This window comes from Rana temporaria, chromosome 6 (assembly GCF_905171775.1).
Source record: "Rana temporaria chromosome 6, aRanTem1.1, whole genome shotgun sequence".
Classification (NCBI taxonomy): domain Eukaryota; kingdom Metazoa; phylum Chordata; class Amphibia; order Anura; family Ranidae; genus Rana; species Rana temporaria.
The window spans coordinates 15540999-15566345 of record NC_053494.1 but is presented as its reverse complement, the minus strand read 5'-3'; the positions used below and the strand labels follow the sequence as shown (position 1 = coordinate 15566345).

Genomic DNA, 25347 nt, shown 5'->3' with positions numbered 1-25347 from the left:
GACAGGTATCCGCTCCCCCCGAAGCCCATGTGAAACAGTCTGAATTTTCTTTCTTCTAGTTCAGGGGTCTTCAAACTACGGCCCTCCAGTTGTTGCGGAACTACACATCCCATGAGGCATTGTAAAACTTTGATATTCACAGACATGACTAGGCATGCTGGGAATTGTAGTTCCTGAACAACTGGAGGGCCGTAGTTTGAAGACCCCCTGTGAATCTAGTTCATGGGTCTTCAAACTACGGCCCTCCAGTTGTTCAGGAACTACAATTCCTATCATGTCTGTGAATGTCGGTGTGTTACAAGGCCTCATGGGATGTGTAGTTCTACAACAGCTGGAGGGCCGTAGTTTGAGGATCCCTGGTCTAGTTAGTTAACTGGTCCCTCTGTTTCCCAGCTCTAGAGTATGTAAAGCAACATCCAATAACGGAGCCCATTGGTAAAAGTAAACCTTTCCTGTGATAAGAATGCAAGTGGGACTACTGAAAATTAAAATTGTGTTATTGTATTGTCCTATGGGCTTTGGTACTTTATTATTATTTTTTTTAACCACTGGCATAGAAAAAGTATGCAGATCAGAAAGTCCTTATCTAAAAAAAAAAAACATCATCATGACAGCCAGGTGACGATCGTTTATCAGAATGAAGCCAACAATTTTAACATCAGGGGTGATCAAAGGGTTAAATGTGTTCCCTCACTGTGTGGGCTGCCTGGAACAACACACAGATCAGGCCTCCTGCATAGCAGAAAGACAGGATCTCTGTGTCACCCCCCCCCCCCTGACCGAACAAAGATTTGCCTTGTTTACCATGGCAGATCCCGTTCTGTCAGTGCGGGGAGAACGATCACGGGCAGCCGGTGGACATAGAGTTCACCAGACCCGCTGATTGGCTTCCCTAATGGCCATTTGAGCCGGACGTGCACCTACGGCGCTTCGCGCAGCCGAGCTAACCTGCAGCAGTAGAACTGCGGCTTCTGCTTGGCAAGTGGTTGTAAAGGTAAATGTTTTTTCACCTTAAGGACATTTTTTTTTTTTTTTTTGCTGAGCTGACTGTTTACAGGGTATAGAGACATAATAGTTAACTGATTCCTTTTAAAAATAGATAAAAATCAATCATATAATGTGCCTACAGTTTAGTTTTTAAACTAGTTTCATGTTTCTGTGAAGTACAGAGACACACAGAACAAAAACAAACAAACACAGGGCAGTGTTTGTTTTTAAAATGAATCTGATGGTACTGCCGCTCCCCCCCGAACTCCCGTTTTACTAACCTCACCCCTCGAAAGTCCCGCGCGTCCCCGTGATCCTCTTCGTTTCCCAGCCTGGCTGTTGATTGGCTAGGCTGGACGGATTGGTAGCAGCGCAGCCATTGGCTATGCCCGCCGCTGTATCACGGGTTCGTGCCCGCAAAAGCTTTCCACCATGCAAGCTCACTCGCATGAAGGTGGAAAGCTTTTGCGAGGAGGAGCCGAGACAGCCGCCGAGGGACCCCAGAAGACAGGATTAGGGGACACTCTGTGCAAAACGAGCTGCACAGTGGAGGTAAGTATAACATGTTTGTTATTTTGTCCCCAAATTTTTTTTAACTTAAGTGTTCCTTTTAAATCGGGTTGCAATTCACTTCAGGTGACCTCTGACCCCCAAGCTAAAGTGCCAGGCTGAAAATAAAGTTCAAAAGGGAGGCAAATGTAAAACTTCCATAAAAAAAGGCAGCACAATTTTCCTAAATTAGGATTTAATTACTAAAATTCTTTCCATAGTCCAGATGCATTATCAGCAATATTTGTTTTATTACTTGGAAACAAAACAGTCATAAAATTATTTGCTGTCAGTTGCGATTACTCAATATAAAATGATGTGCAAAACCTGAAGGAATGAAGTAGATATTTCCTGTTTTTGGAATTCTGAACCTTAAAAGAGAGAGTGCTGGGTGAAACCAACGCAGTGTGAACTTCACAGAAGTGGATCCTGCCGGCTACGACCTTGGCTGCTGTCCATAGATCATTGTCCGTTTATGTTCCCTGAGGCTTGGGGGGGGTTGATGTGAACTGTTTGACCATGAAAATGTTCACTATCCGAGGAATGTAGAGATGAAGACGCTGGTGTCCAGGTTTAGGGTGGCATGCCACCAGCGGTCAGGAAAGTACAACACCTGAGGAAGCAAGGACAGTGACATTATCAGTAGCAAGATGTCCTCCAGCCAATAGAAGTGATACACAGTTGTAGACTAAAATCATCTCTAATTTCTAAAATATTAAGGGCTTCGTTTATCTAAAACTGATATTGCTCTCTGCATACGTTTGGTCTAGGGGGGCGATTCCAAACCTTGGCACCCCAGATGTTTTGGAACTACATTTCCCATGATGCTCATGCACTCTGCAGTGTGTGTGCGCATCATGGGAAATGTAGTTACAAAACATCTGGGGTGCCAAGGTTTGCCATCACTGGTCTAGGGGGTGAAGCCCCCACCGGTTGTAGGCAGAAGAGCCACAATGATATCTGAAAAGAATTTCCACATACCGTATATACTCGAGTATAAGCTGAGGCACCTAATTTTACCACAAAAAAAAAAAAAAAAAACACGTATTGACTCAAGTATAAGCCTAGGGTGTCCATCTGCATGCCTCACTGTGCCCATACCTAGACTGACGTTTAACCACTTAAGGACCGCCTCCTGCACATATACATTGTCAGAATGGCACGGCTGGGTACAATCATGTACGTCCTCTTTAAGTGTCCAGTCGTGCGACCCCGGTACGAAGCTGCGGGACCCGATCGCCGATGGAGTCCCGCGAGCTGAAGAACGGGGAGAGCCGTGTGTAAACACATCTTCCCCGTTCTTCATTGTGGGGCTGTCATCAATCGTCATCCTCACTTCCTGTTCTTCTGTCTGTAACTCCACACAGTAATGCAAGGCTTTCTCCCTGGTGTGGAGTGTCGTGCTCGCCCCCTCCCTTGGACTACAGGAGAGTCAGGACGCTCTACATTGCAGATAGAGAAAGGAGCTGTGTGTTAGTGGGCGTCCTGACTCTCCTGTAGTCCAAGGGAGGGGGCGAGCACGACACTCCACACCAGGGAGAAAGCCTTGCATTACTGTGTGGAGTTACAGACAGAAGAACAGGAAGTGAGGATTTCTCAGAAGAAATAAGGACATTTAAAAGCAAGGGGCCCAAAGGGTGGCACTCAATCATTTGGAGTCTGATGGTCAGGTGTCCCCAAACCTAAGAGTGCGTCCTGTGAGAGAGATCATATATGAAAGGAACGCCAGTCTACAGGCTATGGAGCCCACATCTCCATCATCCTTTACACCACAATAATCGTTTTATTCTGAACCAACCTCTCCGGGCCGGATGGTACATTCGATTGGTCGTTCCTCAGCTGGAAGGAAGGGGTACACGTCAAACATCCAAGATAAGGTGGTACTATTCGGGTTAAATTCAGGGGTCTTGTCCGGAGGGTAAAGAAGCCAGCGCTGGATAAAAAGAAAAAGGAAAAAGTTTATGCAAATAAAGATTCATCTCCCTACTTCCTGTATCTCATGGAGTCTGATAAATATAAATGTATTTTATGTGATAGACCAACACAAAGTGGCACATAATTGTGAAGTGGAAGGAAAATTGTAAATGGTTTTCAAAATGTTTTTAAATAAATCTGTGAAAAGTGTGGGGGGTACATTTGTATGGCGCCCCCCGGAGTCAATACTTTGTAGAACCTCCTTTAGCTGCAAGTCTTTTTGGGGATGTCTCTACCAGCTTTGCACATCTAGAGAGAGTGAAATTTTTGGTCTTGCCACAGATTCCCAATGTGATTTAGGTCTGGACTGTGACTGGGCCATTCTAACACATGGATATGCTTTGATGTAAACCATTCCATTGTAGCTCTGGCTGTAAGTTTCGGGTCGCTGTCCTGCTGGAAGGTGAACCTCCCCCCCAGTCTCAAGTCTTTTGCAGATTCTAACAGGTTTTCTTCTAAGATTGCCCTGTATTTGGTCCCATCCATCTTCCCATCAACTCTGACCAGCTTCCCTGTCCCTGCTGAAGAAAAGCAGCTCCACAACATGATGCTGCCACCACCATGTTTCACAGTTGGGATGGTGTGTTCAGTGTTCGTTTTCCACCACACATAGCATTTTGCTTTTAGGCCAAAAAGGTAAATTTTGGTCTCATCTGACCAGATCACCTTCTTCCACATGTGTGCTGTGTCCCTCACATGGCTTCTTGCAAACTGCAAATGGGATATCTTATGGGTTTCTTTCAACAATGTCTTTCTTCTTGCCACTCCTCCATAAAGGGCAGATTTGTGGAGAACACGACTAATAGTTGTCCTGTGGACAGATTCTCCCACCTGAGCTGTGGATCTCTGCAGCTCCTCCAGAGTTACCAATGGGATCTTGGCTGCTTCTCTGATGAATGCTCTCCTTGCCTGGCCCGGTCAGTTTAGGTGAATGGCCATGTCTTGGTAGGTTTGCATCTGTGCCATACTTTTTCAGACGATGGATTGAACAGAGCTCCGTGAGATGTTCAAAGCTTGTAATATTTTTTTTATAACCTAACCCTGCTTTAAACTTCTCCACTTTATCCCTGACCTGTCTGGTGTGTTCCTTGGCCTTGATGATACCATTTGTTCATTAAGGTTCTCTAACAAACCTCTGAGGGCTTCACAGAACAGCTGTATTTATACTGAGATTAAATTACACACAGGTGGACTCTATTTAATAATTAGGTGACCTCTGAAGGCAATTGGTTCCATTGGGTTTTAGTTAGGGGTATCAAAGTAAAGGGGGCTGAATACAAATGCCCCCATACTTTTCAGATATCGTATTTATGGGCGTATAACATGCACCCTAACTTTAACCAGTTCCCGACCCCGCATGTACATATACGTCCACAATATGGCACGTACAGGCACATGGGCGTACACGTACGTCCTCGCCTATTAGCGGGTGGGGGGTCCGATCGGGACCCCCCCCGCTACATGCGGAGGTCGGGTCCGCTCGGGGAGCGATCCGGGACCACGGCGCGGCTATTTGTTTATAGCCGCTCCGTCGCGATCGCTCCCCGGAGCTGAAGAACGGGGAGAGCCGTGTGTAAACACGGCTTCCCCGTCCTTCACTATGGCGGCGCATCGATCGCGTCATTCCCTTTATAGGGAAGACACGATCGATGACGTCATTCCTACAGCCACACCCCCAAACAGTTGTAAACACATACTAGGTGCACCCCAACTCCTACAGCGCCACCTGTGGTTAACTCCCAAACTGCAACTGTCATTTTCACAATAAAGAATGCAATTTAAATGCATTTTTTGCTGTGAAAATGACAATGGTCCCAAAAATGTGTCAAAATTGTCCGAAGTGTCCGCCATAATGTCGCAGTCACGAAAAAAATTGCTGATCGCCGCCATTAGTAGTAAAAAATAAAATAAAAATAAAAATGCAATAAAACTATCCCCTATTTTGTAAACACTATAAATTTTGCGCAAACCAATCGATAAACGCTTATTGCGATTTTTTTTACTAAAAATAGGTAGAAGAATACGTATCGGCCTAAACTGAGGAAAAAAAATGTTTTTATATATGTTTTTGGGGGATATTTATTACAGCAAAAAGTAAAAAATATTGCTTTTTTTTCAAAATTGTCGCTCTATTTTTGTTTATAGCGCAAAAACTAAAAACCGCAGATGTGATCAAATACCACCAAAAGAAAGCTCTATTTGTGGGGAAAAAAGGACGCCAATTTTGTTTGGGAGCCACGTCGCACGACCGCGCAATTGTCTGTTAAAGCGACGCAGTCCCGAACTGTAAAAACACCTTGGGTCTTTAGGCTGCATATTGGTCCGGGGCTTAAGTGGTTAAAAGGGAAGTTTCAGGGAAAAAAAACTTTCCACAGCCCCCTGCGTATAACACACAGGCAAAGTTTACCCTCTATTTTCAGGGTAAAAAAGTGAGTGTTATACGCCAATAAATACAGTACTTATTTGTAAACAAAAATTAAAACCATTTATCATTTTCCTCCCACTTTGTGTTGGTCTATCACATAAAATACATTTATGTTTTTGGTTGTAACATGACAAAATGTGGAAAATTTCAAGGGGTATGAATACTTTCTCAAGGCACTGTAAAGTGTTCTGTACTGTTCCCATGATGGAGTGTTGGCTTACTTTACAAGACTCTAGAAAAGTGCCCTGCAATCATTTATGTCTCTGCCCTATCCCCTAAAGGCATCATAGTGCCGTTACTATCTAAAAGCTGTAGTCCCCAATTTAATGTTTTATACTACCTAATAAAAACATTCCCGTGCAATGTAGGATTTGGAATAAAGTGTCAATTCACTTTTCAGGAAGATTTTCAGAAAATCTCCCAATGCAATTGTACATCCAATGAATGGAACATACCATAGCTCCTCCTGTTGGAATAGGTGAAGGTCCTGCCATGACTGATTAAGCTGTTTTGGGTCCTCTCCAGAAAAAGCATCGAGTCCCTCATTCTTCTCCGCCCTGCCGTATGCAGGATGAGCCGAATTTCACAATAATGCATCATGGTGCTCCTGCGTGTTGCGTCCTCTCCAGGCTCCAACTTAGTATCGGCTGCTCTGGGCTGTTCAGATTTTGTGCATGGTCTTCTCTACATGAGCACAGAGTTTGAATAACCCAGAGCGGCCTTAAGCTAAGCTGAAGGCAAGGAGGATACACTGTACCGGCCAGGAATGGGCACTAGGGGGCACATTGTTGTGAAATTCAGCCTCTCCTGCTGTTTGCAGGAGAGGATTGAGGAGCCAGCATAATTTCCAACAGGAGGAGTTACGGTATGTACTATTCATTGGATGTAGAATTGTATAGGGCAATGTTCTAAAAAGATGACCTTACACTTGAACTTTTCCCAAGATCTTGTCGGAAAGGCCTGTGATGTCGCCCTAACGTTTTGTCCTGATGCGCAATTTCATGTTAGGCTAAAGCAGGAGTCTCCAAACTTTCTAAGCAAAAGGACCAATTTACTGTCCTTCAGGGGGCCAGACTGTGGCCAGCGGGAGTAGAAAATGCTTAGGCATTGGTGTCCTATCATTGGTTTACATGGGAGGAATAGTGTTGCATTGATGATGTCAATAGGGGGAATGGTGCTCCATCATTGTGTCAGTTGGTTGAATAGTGCCCCAAGGGCCAAATAAATTAAAACCAAAAAGGGCCACATCCAGCACCTGGGCCGCAATTTGGAGACCACTGGGCTAAAGAATAAGCTGACCTTGTTTGCTGCGAGGTTCCTTTTCAAGTGTATCTAAAACTTAAAGTGGTTCTTAAGCCACTACTATAAAAACCTCCCGTCCTCTCTGTAACATAACAATATGTGTCCCTGTGCCTGTGTTATATTTAAAAAATAAGCCAGGTATATCAAATACTGAAAGAAATGAGAATACCAGACCACCTCATCTGTCTTCTAAAAAACCTGTATGCAAGTCAAGAAGCAACAGTTAGATCAGAAAACAACTGACTGGTTCAAAATTGAGAAAGGAGTGCTGTAAGGATACGGTCACCCTACTTATTTAACTTATATACAGAGTACATCATGCGAAATTCCAATATTGATGAATCACAAGCCGGAATTAGGATTGCAGAGAATAATATCAACAACCTGAGATATGCAGACGATGCCACTCTAATGGCAGAACGTGAAGAACTACTAAAGAGTCTCTTCATGAAGGTGAAAGAGCCTGGCACACTATGGTCCATGAGGTCACGAAGAGTTGACTCAACGACTGAACAACAACCTATATCAGAGCGGCTCCCAGGCTCTCTCCTTTGCCCGGCTGACAGCTGCAGCAGGCGGGGCCGAGCACTGCCGCTGAGGGCAGCCAGGCAGGAGGGGAAAAAAGTAGTGAAAGCGACAAGGAGTCACGTGAGCCCCGCTAATGTATCAACTCTCTTACAAGAGTTTTGGAGTTCCCAAACTTTGTATCTAAAGCCATATTACATAGTTGAAAGAAAATCTGTTGAACTAATAACCCTAACTAATGGAACAGGTCACCCTTACCTTTCTGCCATATATAACTTCTGAGTAGCCAGGTCCATGCCAGTGGAAGGGAACACCCGTACCTGAACCTGGGGAAGAGGAGACAACAATGGTTTGGAAGCTCAATGATGGGATGACTAAGGCTGGCTATACATTATACAAGTTTCCTTTAGATTTACCAAAACATAAATCATAAATTCTGTTTCGTATTGGCCAAAAATTTGTAATTAGTGTCCGAAATCCAATTTGGATTAGTACGAAATACGAATTTTCGTTAGGTTCGTAAAATTACGAACATTCGTTATGACGAATTTAAAAAGCAAACCCAGGAAGTTGGCAGTGCTTTTTAAATTCATTATAACGAATGTTCGGAATTGTTACGAAAAGTTAACGAACCTAACAAAAATTCAGGGGCTCCCACCATCCCTGTGCTCAGTGTGCTGTGCTGACTCCCTCCTGGGGCTGTGTCCCTGCTGTACTCATTATGAGGGGCTCCCACCATCCCTGTGCTCAGTGTGCTGTGCTGACTTCCTCCTAAGGCTGTACCCCTGCTGTGCTCATTATGAGGGGCTCCCACCATCCCTGTGCTGTGCTGACTTCCTGGGTTTGCTTAAATTCATAACTACTGTATTTTCCGGCATATAAGACAAATTTTTAACCCCTGAAATTCTTCTTAAAAGTCGGGGGTCGTCTTATACGTCGCTGAGACCGAGGACAAGAGGGCCTCTGTGATAGGCGAACACTGAACACAGTGTCTCCTGGGAAGCTGAGTGTTCCACCTATCACGGAACAGCAGAAGGAGGAGTCGTGGCTTTTGAAAAAATGGACGGCCGTGGTCTGACAGATACTGTATGTCTTAGGATAAGGTAAGGGATCGTCAAGACATGCAGTGACACAGTGAGGCATGTAATGGGGCACAGTGAGGCATGTAATGGGGCACAGTGAGGCATGTAATGGGGCACAGTGAGGCATGTAATGGGGCACAGTGAGTCTGGCATGTAATGGCACAGTGAGGCATGTAGTGGCATAGTGAGGCATGTAATGGGGCACAGCGAGTCTGCCATGTAGTGGCACAGTGAGGCATGTAATGGGGCACAGTGAGTCTGGCATGTAATGGGGCACAGTGAGTCTGGCATGTAGTGGCAGTGAGGCATGTAATGGGGCACAGTGAGTCTGGCATGTAATGGGGCACAGTGAGTCTGGCATGTAGTGGCAGTTAGGCATGTAATGGGGCACAGTGAGTCTGACATGTAGTGGCACAGTGAGGCATGTAATGGGGCACAGTGAGTCTGGCATGTAGTGGCACAGTTAGGCATGTAATGGGGCACAGTGAGGCATGTAATGGTGGCACAGTCTGGCATGTAATGGTGGCACAGTGAGGCATGTAATGGCACAGTGAGGCGAGGCATGACTAGTAGGAAGGGGGTCATCTTATACGGCGAGTATATCCCAAAACCAACATTTTAGCTGGAAAATTAGGGAGTCGTCTTATACGCCAGAAAATACGGTAATGTTCGTAATTGTTATGAAAAGTTGACGAACCTAACGAAAATTCAGGGGCTCCCACCATCCCTGTGCTCAGTGTGCTGTGCTGGCTTCCTCCTAAGGCTGTACCCCTGCTGTGCTCATTATGAGGGGCTCCCACCATCCCTGTGCTGTGCCGACTTCCTGGGTTTGCTTTTTAAATTCATAATGAATTTTCATAATTATTATGACAATAATAAAACGATATTAGCGAACATTCTTATTTTGTCTGAGAAAATCGTATCTGAAATTCGTCAACGAAATTTCGTAAAATTCGGAAGCATATAAATTCGTATTTCGGATGCTTCCGAATGTACGAATTTTCGGAAATTCGTACAAATTTTTTGATTCATACGAAACGAATCGCACATATCTAATTGTTACTTTTTTGATTCTCCATTTGTCATGTTATTCTGCAATACACTGAATCTCTAAAAAGACATGGGCCCGGATTCAGAAAGCAGTTATGACGGCGTATCTCCAGATACGCCGTCGTAACTCTGAGTGCGGGCCGTCGCATCTCGGCGTCTGATTCATAGAATCAGATACGCCTCAATGTTGCCTAGATACGAGGGGCGTAAGTCTCCTACGCCATCGTATCTTAGGGTGCAATATTTACGCTGACCGCTAGGGGTGCTTCCCTAGACTTCCGCGTCGAATATGCAAATTAGGTAGATACGCCGATTCAGAAACCTACGTCCGCCCGGCGCATTTTTTTACGTTGTTTGCGTAACGCTTTTTCCGGAGTAAAGTTACCCCTCATAAAGCAGGGGTAAGTCATGTTAAGTATGGACGTCGGAAACGACCGAACAGCGTCGTATTTTACGTCATTTACGTAAGTCGTTCGCGAATAAGGCTGTACGTAAATTACGTTCACGTCGAAAGCATTGACAGTTTGCGGCGTAATTTGGAGCATGCGCACTTGGAAACGTTCACGGACGGCGCATGCGCCGTTCGTAAAAAACTTCAAATACGCGGGGTCACAATTAATTTAATTAAAACACGCCCACATCATCCACATTTGAATTAGGCGGGCTTACGCCGGACCACATACGTTACACCGCCGTAACTTAGGGCGCAAGTTCTTTCTGAATACGGAACTTGCGCCCTAATTTACGGCGGCGTAACGCCCGCCGATAGATACACTATTGTATCTGAACCCGGGCCATGGAATTTAAACACAGATTTTTGGACCCAGAGCCACAAAATTATAAATTTGTTAAAAATATATTTTTTAAATTCTTAAATCAAACACTTACCAGCTACGCCAAAACTGTACGCCCCGGTAGTGCCCGGCAGCTTGAACGGTGGTGGGATATACTTCTGAAACAGAGATCCCCACTCCGTGAAATTATTATCCCCAAAGAAATACAGAGTATCTGCAAGAAAAAAACGGGATCATTTTATAGCTCAAATGTCAACAACAACAACAACAACAACAACAACATGTCCTCATTGCCAAGCACCGCACATCTCTGCTCTCAAAATGAAAGAGAAGAAGGGCTCATGCACGCGGGTATTAAAAAAATGCTTATTAAAAGTGGTCAGCGGCCACTTATTAAAAACGCACCTCTACGTTTGCCTATGTGGCCATGATGCACGCACAGGCGTTTACAGGTGTATATATTTGAAGGGAAGCGTTTACAGGCATAAAAAAAAAAAAACGCACGTTCTGGGAGGAGCTTATGAACGTAATTTATGCGCATAAACACACGCGTATGTGTTTAAATGTATTCCAATGGCCAGAATTAATATTCTGTCCGGTACATTGTATTTACGCTCAAAGCCACACACACATAAACATGCGTACTTCGAGGCATTTTTTCTGCCACGTTGCGGAAGAAGAAATCCAGACCATTTTATATCGGCGTTCTACCCAAACATGGAACTTCCGCTTTTTGGAATCCCCCCCCCATCCAGTGTCACATTTGGCACCTTTCAGGGGGGAGGAGGGAGCAGATACCTGTGTAATGCAGGTATTTGCTCCCACTTCCGGGTATAGATCACTGCAGTGATCGCGGTGACCTACGCCATGTCCGGCGCCTACTTCGCCCCCCCCCGCTGTCTTCTGGGAGACACACAGGTCCCAGAAGACAGCAGGGACCAGTGGGAACGTGCATGCGCAGTAGGGAACCAGGAGGCTTCACTTCCTGATTTCCTTACCGAAGATGGCGGTGGCAACACCCGAGAGCCGACGGACAGATCGGCTTCCGCTGCCGACATTGCGGGGTCTCTGGACAGGTAAGTGTCCATATATTAAAAGTCAGCAGCTGCAGTATTTGTAGCTGCTGACTTAAAGCGAAGTTCCAACCACAATTAGCATTTTTTAAATGTATGTCCTTTCATCCTGCGTTTTTATAATATAAATCTGGTCACTTACTATTTTACAAATCCGCCACCAATCCGCATAGATATTCAAAAAAGATGGTTATAAAACTATATCTACACCGTTGTCATTTTGCTTGTGGGCATTGTGAAGCCTACAAGCACTTACTTCCTGGAAGTCTTGGACGGGGAGTGATAATTGGATAGCGCACTGCATCCTGGGAAATGATGACACACATTTCCCAGGAGCATTAGAGGGAGATGATGTCAGAATCCTAGGTGGTTTCAAAGGCAGATTTCGTGGGACCGCATAGCAACAGGCGTTTCCAGATAAAAAAAATTAACTTTACTTAACTTTTTTAGGTCTAATGAGCACAATAATGAAAACTCCACTTTACTATTATTATTTTTTTCAACGGAACTCCACGTTGAGCATAAATGTATATGTCTGTGTCTATGAAGGCAAATGCCTCATACACACGATCGGATTTTCCAACGGGAAAAAAGTGTGATGACAGAGTGTTGTCGGGATAATCCGACCGTTTGTACGCTCCATCGGACAATTGTTGTCGGAAATTTCCGACAACAAATGTGGGATAGCATGCTTTAAAAATTTTCGACAACAAATGTGTGTTGTCGGATTATCCAAAACGTGTGTACAAAAGTCGGAAAAAAAATCCAAAAAAACAAACACGCATGCTTGGAGACAATGCTCACCATAACACAACATGAGCAGAAGTTGCCCAAAGGGTGGCTCTAAAGAGCTGAAAAACCACGTAGTTTTTGTGTTTGTTGGACGACAAATTTTTTGCCGCTTGTATGAATTCTTTCACAACTGTAGAGCCTGGTACACACAATTGGATTTCCGGATTGGCCGCGAACTTGTGCCAGGCTTCACAGTTGTGAAAGAATTCAGTCAAGTGCACTGCAATGGATCAATAAATCACAGGTTAAAGAAAATAAGCAGGTAAAGATCTACAATAAAGTTTCCTTTTCTATATGTAAAGTAGGTCTGGAAGGAATTTCTCTCTCCAAAACTGTTTTATTCCTCCCATTCTAGTGAGTGAAATTTGATTGGATGCTGAAGGCCCGTTCACAGGGCCGATCCTAGGGTCACAGGCGCCTGGGTGCCGAAATATTTCTGGTGCCCCCACATGGGCGTCGTCATTTTTACTAACTCCTCCCCTTTACACATGTTTCTATGGCAATGACTCAACCACAGAGATGCTCCCCCACAAAGTCTTCATTATCTCTTAACAATAAACAAAATACAGGACGAGAAGCAGAGTACTTTATTGGGACCTGGAGGGGGGCCTCTGTGATGGACACAGAGAGGGCTTCTGTTAGAGAGTCTGTTAGAAAAAAACCCAGACATACTACAGACATGATACAGGAGACGGTCAGAGACTGCAGACATGGTACAGGAGACGGTCAGAGACGGCAGACATGGTACAGGAGACGGTCAGAGACTGCAGACATGGTACAGGAGACGGTCAGAGACTGCAGACATGGTACAGGAGACGGTCAGAGACAGAAGACATTGTACAGGAGACGGTCAGAGACTGCAGACATGGTACAGGAGATGGTCAGAGACTGCAGACATGGTACAGGAGACGGTCAGAGACTGCAGACATGGTACAGGAGACGGTCAGAGACAGCAGACATTGTACAGGAGATGGTCAGAGACTGCAGACATAGTACAGAAGATGGTCAGAAACACATGAGTTCTGGACAGACACACCTATGCTCAGTTCAGGACTGGCATAAAAAAGGAGAGAAGGAGGGAGGGGAGAACTCTGCCACTTCGGCACCCCCACCTATGCAGGCGCCTGGGTGCAAAGCACCCTGTGCACCCTGCCTAGGACCGGCCCTGCCCGTTCACACCCTTGCTTTGTGGCAACTTCTCACATCTGTGACTGCGTTGCAACGCACTAAAGCTCACAGCAATACAGGTGTATTGCATTACCAAATATTCAACAGCTACCAAAGCACTACCAAAGCACTCCAACGCATGGGCATACATTGTCTGCAATCAACATTCTGCATCTGAACCCACCGATGTGCACAGGACAGGACCTCTGGGGTTACAACACTACAGATCATCATTGCTCTGCTGAATATCTCCGACTATCATCCAGGGATGGACTGGCCATCGGGACTACCGGGAGATTCCCGGTGGGCCGATGGCTCAGTGGGCCGGTCGGAGGTCCGCGGCAATCTATCCGTCAATCGCCGAAGCTGGCGCCTGATAGATCGAGATTTAGCGAGCATGCAGAGTAGCGCAGGAAGCGTGTGTAATATGTTCTCTCTCCTGTCACGGCACTCACGCTGCTCCCCGGCGCCCCCACCTCTCTTCTATCCCCATTTGCTTGTGACATCATCTGGGATGGACGAGAAGAGTGGAGGGGCCGCTGGGGAGCCGAGTGAGTGCCGTGACAGGAGAGAGAAAATATTACACACGTTTCCTGCGCTTCTCTGCATGCTGGATGGTAAACGATGTGCACCATAATGTGCCCTGTGTCTTGATGTGCCCCGTGCCCTAATGTGCCATGTGCCCCATGCCCTGTTGTGCCCCGTGCCCTAATGTGCCATGTGCCCCATGCCCTGTTGTGCCCCGTGCCCTAATGTGCCATGTGCCCCATGCCCTGTTGTGCCCCGTGCCCTAATGTGCCATGTACCCTGAGGTGCCATGTGCCCTGTGCCCTGATGTGCCCCGTGTCCTGAGGTGCCATGTGCCCTGATGTGCCCCGTGTCCTGAGGTGCCCCGTGTCCTGAGGTGCCATGTGCCCTGATGTGCCCCGTGTCCTGAGGTGCCCTGTGCCCTGATGTGCCCCGTGCCCTGAGGTGCCCCGTGCCCTGATGTGCTGAGCTCTGTACCGTGCCCTGATGTGCCGAGCTCTGTACCGTGCCCTGATGTGCCCCGTGCCCTGATGTGCACTGTACCCTGATGTGCCCCGTGCCCTGATGTGCCCCGGGCCAGTCTGGATGAAGTCCAGGGCCACATTTTTGTCCCAGCCCAGCCCTGCTATCATCTGGGAAAGTTATTGCTAAAGAAAAACGCAACTTACCACATCCCAGCGTCTTCAGATCCTGCGGTCTCAACAAATGCTCCACATACTCCTGAAATGGAACATCCACTGCAACACAAACAAGGGAGACACGACGGTGAAAATAGGAGACTTGGTTATGTGTAAAATGTATAAATATTTGTCCGCTTTGCAACCAGGCGAGTTGTCTCTTGAAGCAGGTACAAATTGTTCATTGATATCTGTGTTCATGGTGCATTTGTTATTCCAAGTCCATTCAAAATTGTGGTCCTAGTGATATTTGTAAGAGGAATATAATTGTACTGGACTGGGGCTTACCCCAAAAAAAATCAACGTTCTCCTAAAACTAGCAGTCAGAGTCAGCAGTACCTTAGATCTTACACTGCAGATATGCAACTATGAGACTGTAGGCACAGGAATGCCTAATCACACTATGACATCACTGCAGGAGGGCTCTAACTAAAAAGGGGCCTAGCACCTGCTGACCTTACACTATTCTGGTACAGAGCCACCTAGTGGCAAAGTAGCTAACTGCACCCGTCTACATATATATTGATATTGGCAAAGCATACCCCTCTTTGTACACACACACACACGACGAGGGGTACCCTTCCTGAAAAGACTCACCTTTTTCATAGGAATAAGTGTTGGCTGTACTCAAGCGCACTAGGTGGTCTCCATAGGTTTTGAGAAGGTGATCCTTCCTGCACAAAGTCCGAAACGCCTGGGGGAGGGGGAAGGGAATGGTGAGAAAAGAATGGAATGAAATGGAGGCGAGATTCAAACTGGGATGTGATTGGACTCACAAATCAGCAAATCACCACTTACCGAGTTATCTGTGATTCCTTGCAGAATAACCGGCCTCCTATAGGCATATCTGTCATGGAGAGAGATATTAAAGGGTCAGTCCACCCAAGTGATGAAGACAATCTCCCTGTGTAGCCCCATTAATTCCCATTAATCTTAAGTGTACGGCAACCTCAGCCTGGCCTTCAACCAGGGCACCGCCCAACGCGTTTCGCTCTGCCCCTTGGACCTTAATCATGGGGGATCTGTTACACCAGGCCCCACTATTGACCGACTCATCCTTCTGATGGTTAAGCTGATATTTTTCATGGGCAAGATACAACAAACAACAAGATTTGTGTAAAACTTTAGAGCCGAATACAACTGTTCTAGGATTCAATGTGCCCGGAGTTAAAGTATTATTTAGCAGTAAATCAGGGGTCTCAAACTGGTGGCCCTCCAGCTGTTGCAGTACTACAAGTCCCATCATGCCTCTGCCTGTAGGAGTCATGCTTGTAACTGTCAGCCTTGCAATGCCTCATGGGACTTGTAGTTTTGTAACAGCTGGAGGGTCACCAGTTTGAGACCCCTGATTTAACCACTTAAAGACCGCCTCCTGCACATATACGTCGGCAGAATGGCACGGCTGGGCACATGTACGTACAGGTACGTGCTGTGCTATTGTGGGTCGCGGGCCCGTGACCTGGTCCGAAGCTCCGGGACCCGATCGCTGCTGGAGTCCCCGCGATCGGTCGCCGGAGCTGAAGAAAGGGGACAGCTGTGTGTAAACATACCTTCCCGTTCTTCACTGTGGTGGCGTCATCGATCGTGTGATCCCTTTTATAGGGGGACACAATCGATGACGTCACACCTACAGCCACACCCCCCTACAGTTGTAAACACACTTCAGGTCACACATAACCCCATCAGCGCCCCCTGTGGTTAATTTCCAAACTGCAATTGTCGTTTTCACAATAAACAATGCATTTTAAATGCATTTTTTGCTGTGAAAATGCCAATGGTCCCAAAAATGTGTCAAAATTGTCCGAAGTGTCCGCCATAATGTCGCAGTCACGAAAAAAAAAATTAAATCGCTGATCGCCGCCATTAGTAGTAAAACAAAATGAATTAATAAAAATGCAATAAAACTATCCCCTATTTTGTAAACGCTATACATTTTTGCGCAAACCAACCGATAAACGCTTATTGCGATTTTTTTTACCAAAAATAGGTAGAAGAATACGTATCGGCCTAAACTGAGGAAAAAAAAATATTTTTATATATTTTTGGGGGATATTTATTATAGCAAAAAGTAAAAAATATTGATTTTTTTTCAAAATTGTCGCTCTATTTTTGTTTATAGCGCAAAAAAATAAAAACCGCAGAGGTGATCAAATACCACCAAAATAAAGCTCTATTTGTGGGGAAAAAAAGGACGCCAATTTTGTTTGGGAGCCACGTCGCACCACCGCGCAATTGTCAGTTAAATCGACGCAGTGCCGAATCGCAAAAAGGGGCCAGGTCCTTTAGCTGCATTTTGGTCCGGGTCTTAAGTGGTTAAAGGGATAGCAGAGTTGTACATTGGACACCCCCTTCCCCCCCCTTTACTCACTGTTCAATAAACTCAGAGTAGGTGATGGAGCCGTCTCTCCTCTCCACTGTACAGCTCTCCTCCTCCTGTACTGGGGAGTAATTGTTCCACAACCTGCCAACAGAACGGAACAAAAATATTCTATAATATGATGTCAGCAGGAACAGCACTTGTCATTTTAAGGCCCAAATAAACGTTCAGTTCAGTTCCGCCAAATATATTCCAGAGGCATCAAAAAGTAGAAAAGCCTGCAGAAAAAGACTGTTGCTCTCTGTGGGGGAAGCAGTGGTCTCTCTGCAGAGGTCTGACACAGTCCCTACTGAGTCAGAGTCCTGCACTGAGGATAGAGGACGGCTACTCTCCCTTACGGGTGCGTAAGGGAGAGTAGCAGTAGTGCTGAACTTTCTCCATTTATAGACAATTTGTCTTACTGTGGACTGATGAACAGCAAGGCTTTTGGAGATACTTTTATAACCCTTTCCAGCTTTTTGCAAGTCAACAATTCTTAATTGTAGGTCTTCTGAGAGCTCTTTTGTGCGAGGCATCATTCACATCAGGCAATGCTTCTTGTCTAAAGCAAACCCAGAACTGGTGTGTGTTTTTTGTAGGGGAGGACAGCTGTAACCAACACCTCCAATCTCATCTCATTGATTGGACTCCAGTTGGCTGACACCCCTCACTCCAATTAGTTCTTGGAGATGTCATTAGTCTAGGGGTTCACATACCTTTCCCACCTGCACTGTGAATGTTTACATGGTGTGTTCAATAAAAACATGGTAACATTTAACTCTTTGTGTGTTATTAGTAGTGTTGAGCGGAATACGCCATATTCGATTTCGCGATATATCACGAATATATAGCTGAATATTCGTGAAATATTCGCTAAAATCGAATATTCGTGATATTTAAAAAAAAATAAAAATTGCGAAATTTCGCTAATGCGAATTTATTGCGAACATTTTGCGAATATTTTATTTTTTTATTTTTTTTTTTTTCTGATTGGCTCTGATGCAAAAGAAGGGCGGAGAAAGTATTCTCGAATATTCGGAAATCGAATATTCGGAATATTTTATCAAAAAAAAAAATGTTGTGAAATATTTTGACAACTGTGGTAGGAGAACTCTGATTGACTCTGATGCAAAAGAAGGGTGGAGAAAGTATTTGCGAATATTCGGAAATCTACCCTTTTTTTGCATCAGAGCCAATCAGAGTTGTCAAAATCTCGCAATCAATTTCGCATTAGCGAAATTTTGATAAAATATCACCAATATTCGATTTCCGAATATTCGCGAATACTTTCTCCGCCCTTCTTTTGCATCAGAGCCAATCAGAAAAAAAAAAAAAAAAAAAAAAAAAAGAATTCGCAAAATGTTCGCAATAAATTCGCAATTGGCGAAATTTCGCAATTTTTTTTTTATATTCGGAATAGCGAATATTGGCCGCGAAATTCGAGATATTCGCGAATACTCGAATATGCCATATTCGAGCCGAATATTCGCAATACGAATATTCGTGAGCAACACTAGTTATTAGTTCAAGCAGACTGTAATTGTCTATTGTTGTGACTTAGATAAAAGACATTTTATGACCAATTTGTGCAGAAATCCATATCATTCCAAAAGGGTTCACATACTTTTTCTAGCAACTGTATATTATATACACACACACACACACACACACAGTGCCTTGAAAAAGTATTCATACCTCTTAAAATTGTCATCATTTTCTCATGTTACAACCAAAAACATAAATGTATTTTATTGGGATCTTATGTGATAGACCAACACAAAGTGGCACATAACCAGTGGCGGCTGGTGCTCAAAATTTTTGGGGGGGCGCAAACGAAAAAAAACAAAACAATTGCAGCCTCACTGTACCTATCAATTGTCACCACTGTGCCATGCCATCAAATGCAGTCACTGTGCCATCAAAACGCAACCACTGTGCCATCAAAACGCAGCCACTGTGCCATGCCATCAAAACGCAGCCACCGTGCCATCAAAACGCAGCTACTGTGCCATCAAAACGCAGCCACTGTGCCATGCCATCAAAACGCAACCACTGTGCCATCAAAACGCAACCACTGTGCCATCAAAACGCAGCCACTGTGCCATGCCATCAAAACGCAGCCACCGTGCCATGCCATCAAAACGCAGCTACTGTGCCATCAATTGTCACCACTATGCCATCAAACACAGCCACTGTGCCCCCAATTGTCGCCACCGTGCCCCCACTTGTCGCCACCGTGCCCCCACTTGTCGCCACCGTGCCCCCACTTGAAGACACCGTGCCCCCACTTGTAGCCACCGTGCCCAGTACCCCCCCTGGCACTTACCTTTATGGCTTCTACGTTCGATGTCCCTCGTCCCGCCCTCGATGACGCTTCAGCCAATCAGGTTACCTGATTGGCTGAGACGCCTGTCAGTCTTATCCTCGGACGCACGGCCGGTACGTCCCAGGGATGAGCTTCAGGAAGCCGACTACAGCCTCAGGCTGGCCCTGATAGGCACTTCCACACAGCCACTTCCACACAGCCAGTCAGCTGCCGCTATTCAGCTGACCGGCGCTCAATGTCCGGTCAGATGAATAGTGGGCGGCAGCGGCGAAAATATACAGATTCATACAGTGTATGAATCTGTATATTTTACTGGCTGTGAGCGAGCCAGAGGGGGCGGCGCTCCTGCGTCCCTATGGACGCACCGCCACTGCACATAACTGTTGGGTTTTGGTTGTAACATGACAAAATGTGGACAATATCAAGGGGTATGAATACTTTTTCAAGGCACTGTATATATAAAACGTGTGTACACACACATAAATATTTGTACATACACATCTACACTATACAGTACAACAAATACTTTTCTTTCTGAGTTGCTCACACCAGCCAACCAGGTTGCCTCTTCTGTTTTGTAATTTGTACTGGAAGGTGATGACTGGAATCTGATTGGCTGCTGGGGCAGCACAGACAACCCTTCTTCATGGGATAACACATGCAATTCTATTGCTCTTAGACCTACCAACCGCCGTTGTTCTCTGTACATTCCATTTCCTCCTTCAGCGCCAGCGCCGAGAGTAGTTGGAGGAGGAGAAGAAAAACGGTCACAAGTGCCATCCCGACTACAGAAATCCTCAGTTTGGTCGTTCAACCCAGAGCTGAAAAAAGACAGACAATGGTGGTAAATTGTAGTCCGTTCCTCACCGAAAGTCTGCGTCTGCCAAAGTAACTTATCCGATTTGGCCATTCTAGATCTTTATGGTAAAAAAATGGCAGTTCACCTGTAAACGAGAACACCGGTGTGAACTGACATAAAATAAAAACCGCAGAGGTGATCAAACACCACCAAAAGAAAGCTCTATTCGTGGGAAAAAAAGGACGTCAATTTTGTTTGGGTACAGCGTCGCATGACCGCGCAATTGTCAGTTAAAGCGAGGCAGTGCCGAATCGCAAAAAATGGCCTGGTCATTAACCACTCAAGGACCCCTTCACGCCGATATACGTCGGCAGAATGGCACGGCTGGGCATGTACGTGGCTCTTTAAGCCCAGCCGTGGGGTCGCGCGTGCACGCGACCCGGTCTGAAGCTCCGTGGCCGTGGGACCCGATCGCCGCTGGAGTCCCGCGATCGGTCCCCGGGAACTGAAGAACGGGGAGAGCTGTGTGTAAACACAGCTTCCCCGTTCTTCACTGTGGTGGTGTCATCGATCGGGTGTTCCCTTTTATAGGGAAACACAATCGATGATGTCACACCTACAGCCACACCCCCCTACAGTTAGAAACACAAATTAGGTCACACTTAACCCCTTCAGCGCCCCCTTGTGGTTAACTCCCAAACTGCAATTGTCATTTTCACAGTAAACAGTGCATTTTTATAGCATTTTTTGCTGTGAAAATGGTCCCAAAAATGTGTCAAAATTGTCCAAAGTGTCCGCAGTCACGAAAAAAAAAATCGCTGATCGCCGCCATTAGTAGTAAAAAAAAAAAAATAATAAAAATGCAATAAAACTATCCCCTTTTTTGTAAACGCTATAAATTTTGCGCAAACCAATCGATAAACGCTTATTGCGATTTTTTTTTACCAAAAATATGTAGAAGAATACGTATCGGCCTAAACTGAGGAAAAAAATATTTTTTTAATATATTTTTGGGGGATATTTATTATAGCAAAAAGTAAAAAATATAGATTTTTTTTCAAAATTGTCGCTCTATTTTTGTTTATAGCGCAAAAAATAAATACCACAGAGGTGATCAAATACCACCAAAAGAAAGCTTTATTTGTGGGGAAAAAAAGGACGCCAATTTTGTTTGGGAGCCACGTCGCACGACTGCGCAATTGTCAGTTAAAGAGACGCAGTGCCGAATCGCAAAAACTGTCCGGGTCCTTTAGCTGCCTAAAGGTCCGGGTCTTAAGTGGTTAAAGGGGTAAATTTTTCCGGGGCTGAAGTGGTTAAGCTTTGACAACAAAACCTGGAAGCCGCTTGGTTTCTCTGCAGAGGTGAGCCTGATTTTGCCCCCAGTGTGTGTCTCTATGTGCGCATTTTCAACCAGTGCATTTCTTTCCTGGAAAGGTACGGGAACTTTTTTTACATTTTTTTTTACATGCTTTTTTGGCTCCCTAGACCTCAATGTTATCGTATCAAAAAACACATGCGTTTTTGGGTGCGTTTTCCTGCATGACAACAGACACCTCCTCTTAGCAAAATTACGTACCTCACAACTTACTAAAAATGGGAATGAGGGACACCTCTTAGCAAAAGTATGCAGGCATAGGACACGCCCCCCTGTCACGCCCCCTTAAAGGATGATTTTACAAGAAAAAAAAGAAAAGATTCGTTAACCACTTAAGACCCGGACCAAAATGCAGGTAAAGGACCTGGCCAGTTTTTCCGATTCGGCACTGCATCGATTTAACTGACAATTGCGCGGTCGTGCGACGTGGCTCCCAAACAAAATTGGCGTCCTTTTTTCCCCACAAATAGAGCTTTCTTTTGGTGGTATTTGATCACAACTGCGTTTTTTTTTTTTTTTTTGTGCTATAAACAAAAATAGAGCGACAATTTTGAAAAAAATTCAATATTTTTTCCTTTTTGCTATAATAAATATCCCCCAAAAATATATAAAAAAACATTTTTTTCCCTCAGTTTAGGCCGATACGTATTCTTCTACCTATTTTTGGTAAAAAAAAAAAAAAAAAATCGCAATAAGCGTTTATCGATTGGTTTGCGCAAAATTTATAGTGTTTACAAAATAGGGGATAGTTTTATTGCATTTTTATAAAAATATTTTTTACTACTAATGGCGGCGATCAGCGATTTTTCTCGTGACCGCGACATTATGGCGGACACTTCGGACAATTTTGACACATTTTTGGGACCATTGTCATTTTCACAGCAAAAAAATGCTATAAAAATGCATTGTTTACTGTGAAAATGACAATTGCAGTTTGGGAGTTAACCACTAGGGGGCGCTGATGGGGTTAAGTGTGACCTCATCTGTGTTTCTAACTGTACAGGGGCGGGGCTGGACGTGTGACGTCATTGATCGTGCTTCCCTATATCAGGGAACAGACGATCAATGACAGCGCCACAGTGAAGAACGGGGAAGGTGTGTTTACACACAGCTCTCCCCGTTCTTCAGCTCCGGGGACCGATCGCGGGACTCCAGCGGCGATCGGGTCCGCGGGTCCCGCGGAGCTACGGACCGGGTCGCGGGCACGCGCCCCGCGGAGCTCCGGACCGGGTCGCGGGCACGCGCCCCGCGGCTGGGCACTTAAAGAGGACGTACACGTATGTGCTTGTGCCCAGCCGTGCCATTCTGCCGACGTAAATGTGCAGGAGGCGGTCCTTAAGTGGTTAAACCCACAAGTGATTTTTCTTCTTTTTTTTTTTTTTTACCACTACTATTCCTTTATATTGGCTTTTGGAATTTACAAATGCAGCAATTTAGAAATCGGATGAAAGGTTTAGCACTGGGGAACACTTTTTGAAAGATAAAAAGCGCATTTTATATACAACTCTATGGATGAGACCAAAATGGGGGACAAATGTGGAGGAAAGAGGGACACTGCTCCAAATCAGGGACAGTCCCTCGTAATCCGGGACAGTTGGGAGGTAAGACTTTACCAAACCGCAAAAACGCAACACATGTGAACAACGTAAAATGCGCCGCAAAAACGCATTACACGCTCTAGGTCCGCAACTAGCGTTTGCTGAACATGCGTTTTTTGCACACATTTCAACGGGCTACCGTACGTGCGACTAAGGATGAGCTCTGGCGTGTTCGCATGCTACACGCGCAGAGCCCGCCAGGAAGTGTGCACGGCGCTGCGCTAATCACAGCCAGGGAGACATTGTCCCGATGCTCGGCTGAAGAGATTGGGAAATTGCTCCCTGGCTGTGATTAGCGCAGCGCCGTGCACACTTCCTGGCAGGCTCTGCACGTGTAGCATGCGAACACGCCGGAGCTCATCCTTACGTGCGACCAGCAAGCCAAAGTCGCTCTTGTACCCGTTTGGGTGTGGAGAGGTCACGTATCCGCTTTTTGTATTCGGGACGCCTTTGCTTTTAAGAATAAGGCTGCATTCACACCTGAGCGTCGGTCGTTTTTTTGGGCGTTTTTTTCCGGCGTTTTGTCGCGCGTATTCATGCTTATTTGCGCGTTTGCATACAGCGTTGTCCGACGTTTTTGTACTTCGACGTTTTTTATTTTAGCCAATAGGATCTTTTCATCACTTGTTGCTATGTTGGTAGATTTTTTTAATCTTCTGCATGGGCGACAAGTTCTATTGATTAAAGCGACGAAACGCCCGTAGCAAACGCCCGTTGTCGCGCAAGTCGCTTGAATCGAGCGTTTCCATTACTTTCTATGGGAAATAGAAACGCTCAAAAATGCCCAAACCGCCCGATTCGCGCGACAAAAAAGGGTCCGGAACTTGTTTGAGCTTCAGGCGTTCGGCGTTTTGTAGTGGAGATGTGAACCATCTCCATAGGGAATAATGTATTTTTTCCCCTCTGGCGTTTTTGAGCGTCGCGCTTCAGGCGACAAAACGCTCAGGTGTGAATGCAGCCTAAATGCCCACTGCAAGCGTGACGCGCGTTTCCTGTGCGTCCTCAGCTCCAGGGGCGACTTTCATCAATCGCTCTGAATTAAAAACGCACGGACCAGGCGAAATCCCCTGCAGTGAATGTAAGATTCACCGCTTTATAAACCACATGTGCAACACACACACACTGAGCGACTGAGCCCGGCAGGGATATGATTGGCAGACTTCTGGAAGCTTCCATTAGTAGAGAATGCTGTGATCTTATCACCCCCCTCTATCCCTGTGCTGGAGACGTATTCATCTCATGACCTGGACTCTATAGGATCCTCTACTCACCCTCCACATCCCTCTACAGCCCGGCCATTCAGCAGCAACCACACGTCTCCCTGCGCAATGCATGCTGGGAATGGAGTCCCTACAGGCCACCCTGTGCACAGCACAGACCTGCAGGCAGCACACAATAGACTACGTTACCCAGAATGCCTCACTCCCTTCACCCTGGCTTTTCCTTCAACCAGCTTTATTACAGCAACCAAAGAGATACAATCTATCCATAACACTCATTCAATGTTTGTAAGATTTGTATTTATTTGTTTACTTATTATTTATTTAGTTGACATAATAACAGTAATAAATAAAGAAGTATAAAGAATAAAAATAATAATAAATAAATAAAAAATAAATAAATAAACAAATAAGCAAAGGAAAAAAAAAATACACTATGTTATCGGATGAAGACGGACCGTCTGTCCGTATTCATCCGATCCGTTCCGCCGGACTGAAGAAAAATAGGGTTTTCTTCCGTCCGCAAAAGCGGATCTTTGCGGACGCGGATGGTTGCGGATGTTAGCGGATGCTCATCCGCTAACGTCTGCAATCCCATATATAATATGTAGAAATGGATGCTAAATTCTGATAAAAAAAAAATATTCTATTCTTAATTTAAAAAAGTCAGTTTTATTGCTCTCAGCCTCCTCCAAATTCCCCCTTTTTTTAATTACTTATGTATTTATTTTTCTTATTTATTTATGGC

The 25347-nt window shown here is 45.3% G+C and overlaps 1 protein-coding gene across 1 annotated transcript; it reads right to left on the bottom strand.

The window, feature by feature from the left end:
* Positions 1-1715: 1715 nt before the first annotated feature.
* On the bottom strand, positions 1716-24754 carry JMJD8 (jumonji domain containing 8). Its single transcript, XM_040356302.1, has 10 exons — positions 24651-24754; positions 20293-20428; positions 17294-17386; positions 15724-15772; positions 15523-15619; positions 14917-14985; positions 10783-10902; positions 8021-8088; positions 3335-3469; positions 1716-2149 (listed from the first exon to the last, which is right to left on the bottom strand). Exons 2-10 carry the CDS (start codon positions 20385-20387, stop codon positions 2069-2071), a joined length of 807 nt encoding a protein of 268 aa, XP_040212236.1. The 5' UTR covers positions 20388-20428; positions 24651-24754; the 3' UTR covers positions 1716-2068.
* Positions 24755-25347: the final 593 nt, after the last annotated feature.

Bases quoted from the DNA above. Each gene is read 5' to 3' on its own strand.
- JMJD8 (XM_040356302.1), bottom strand. From the start codon at position 20,387: ATGGCACTTGTGACCGTTTTTCTTCTCCTCCTCCAACTACTCTCGGCG. The intron at 10,903-14,916 runs GTAAGTTGCGTT...TTTTTCTTGCAG, and splicing joins TCTGAAGACGCTGGGATGTG to ATACTCTGTATTTCTTTGGG. The intron at 3,470-8,020 runs GTAAGGGTGACC...CTTTTTATCCAG, and splicing joins AAGTTATATATGGCAGAAAG to CGCTGGCTTCTTTACCCTCC.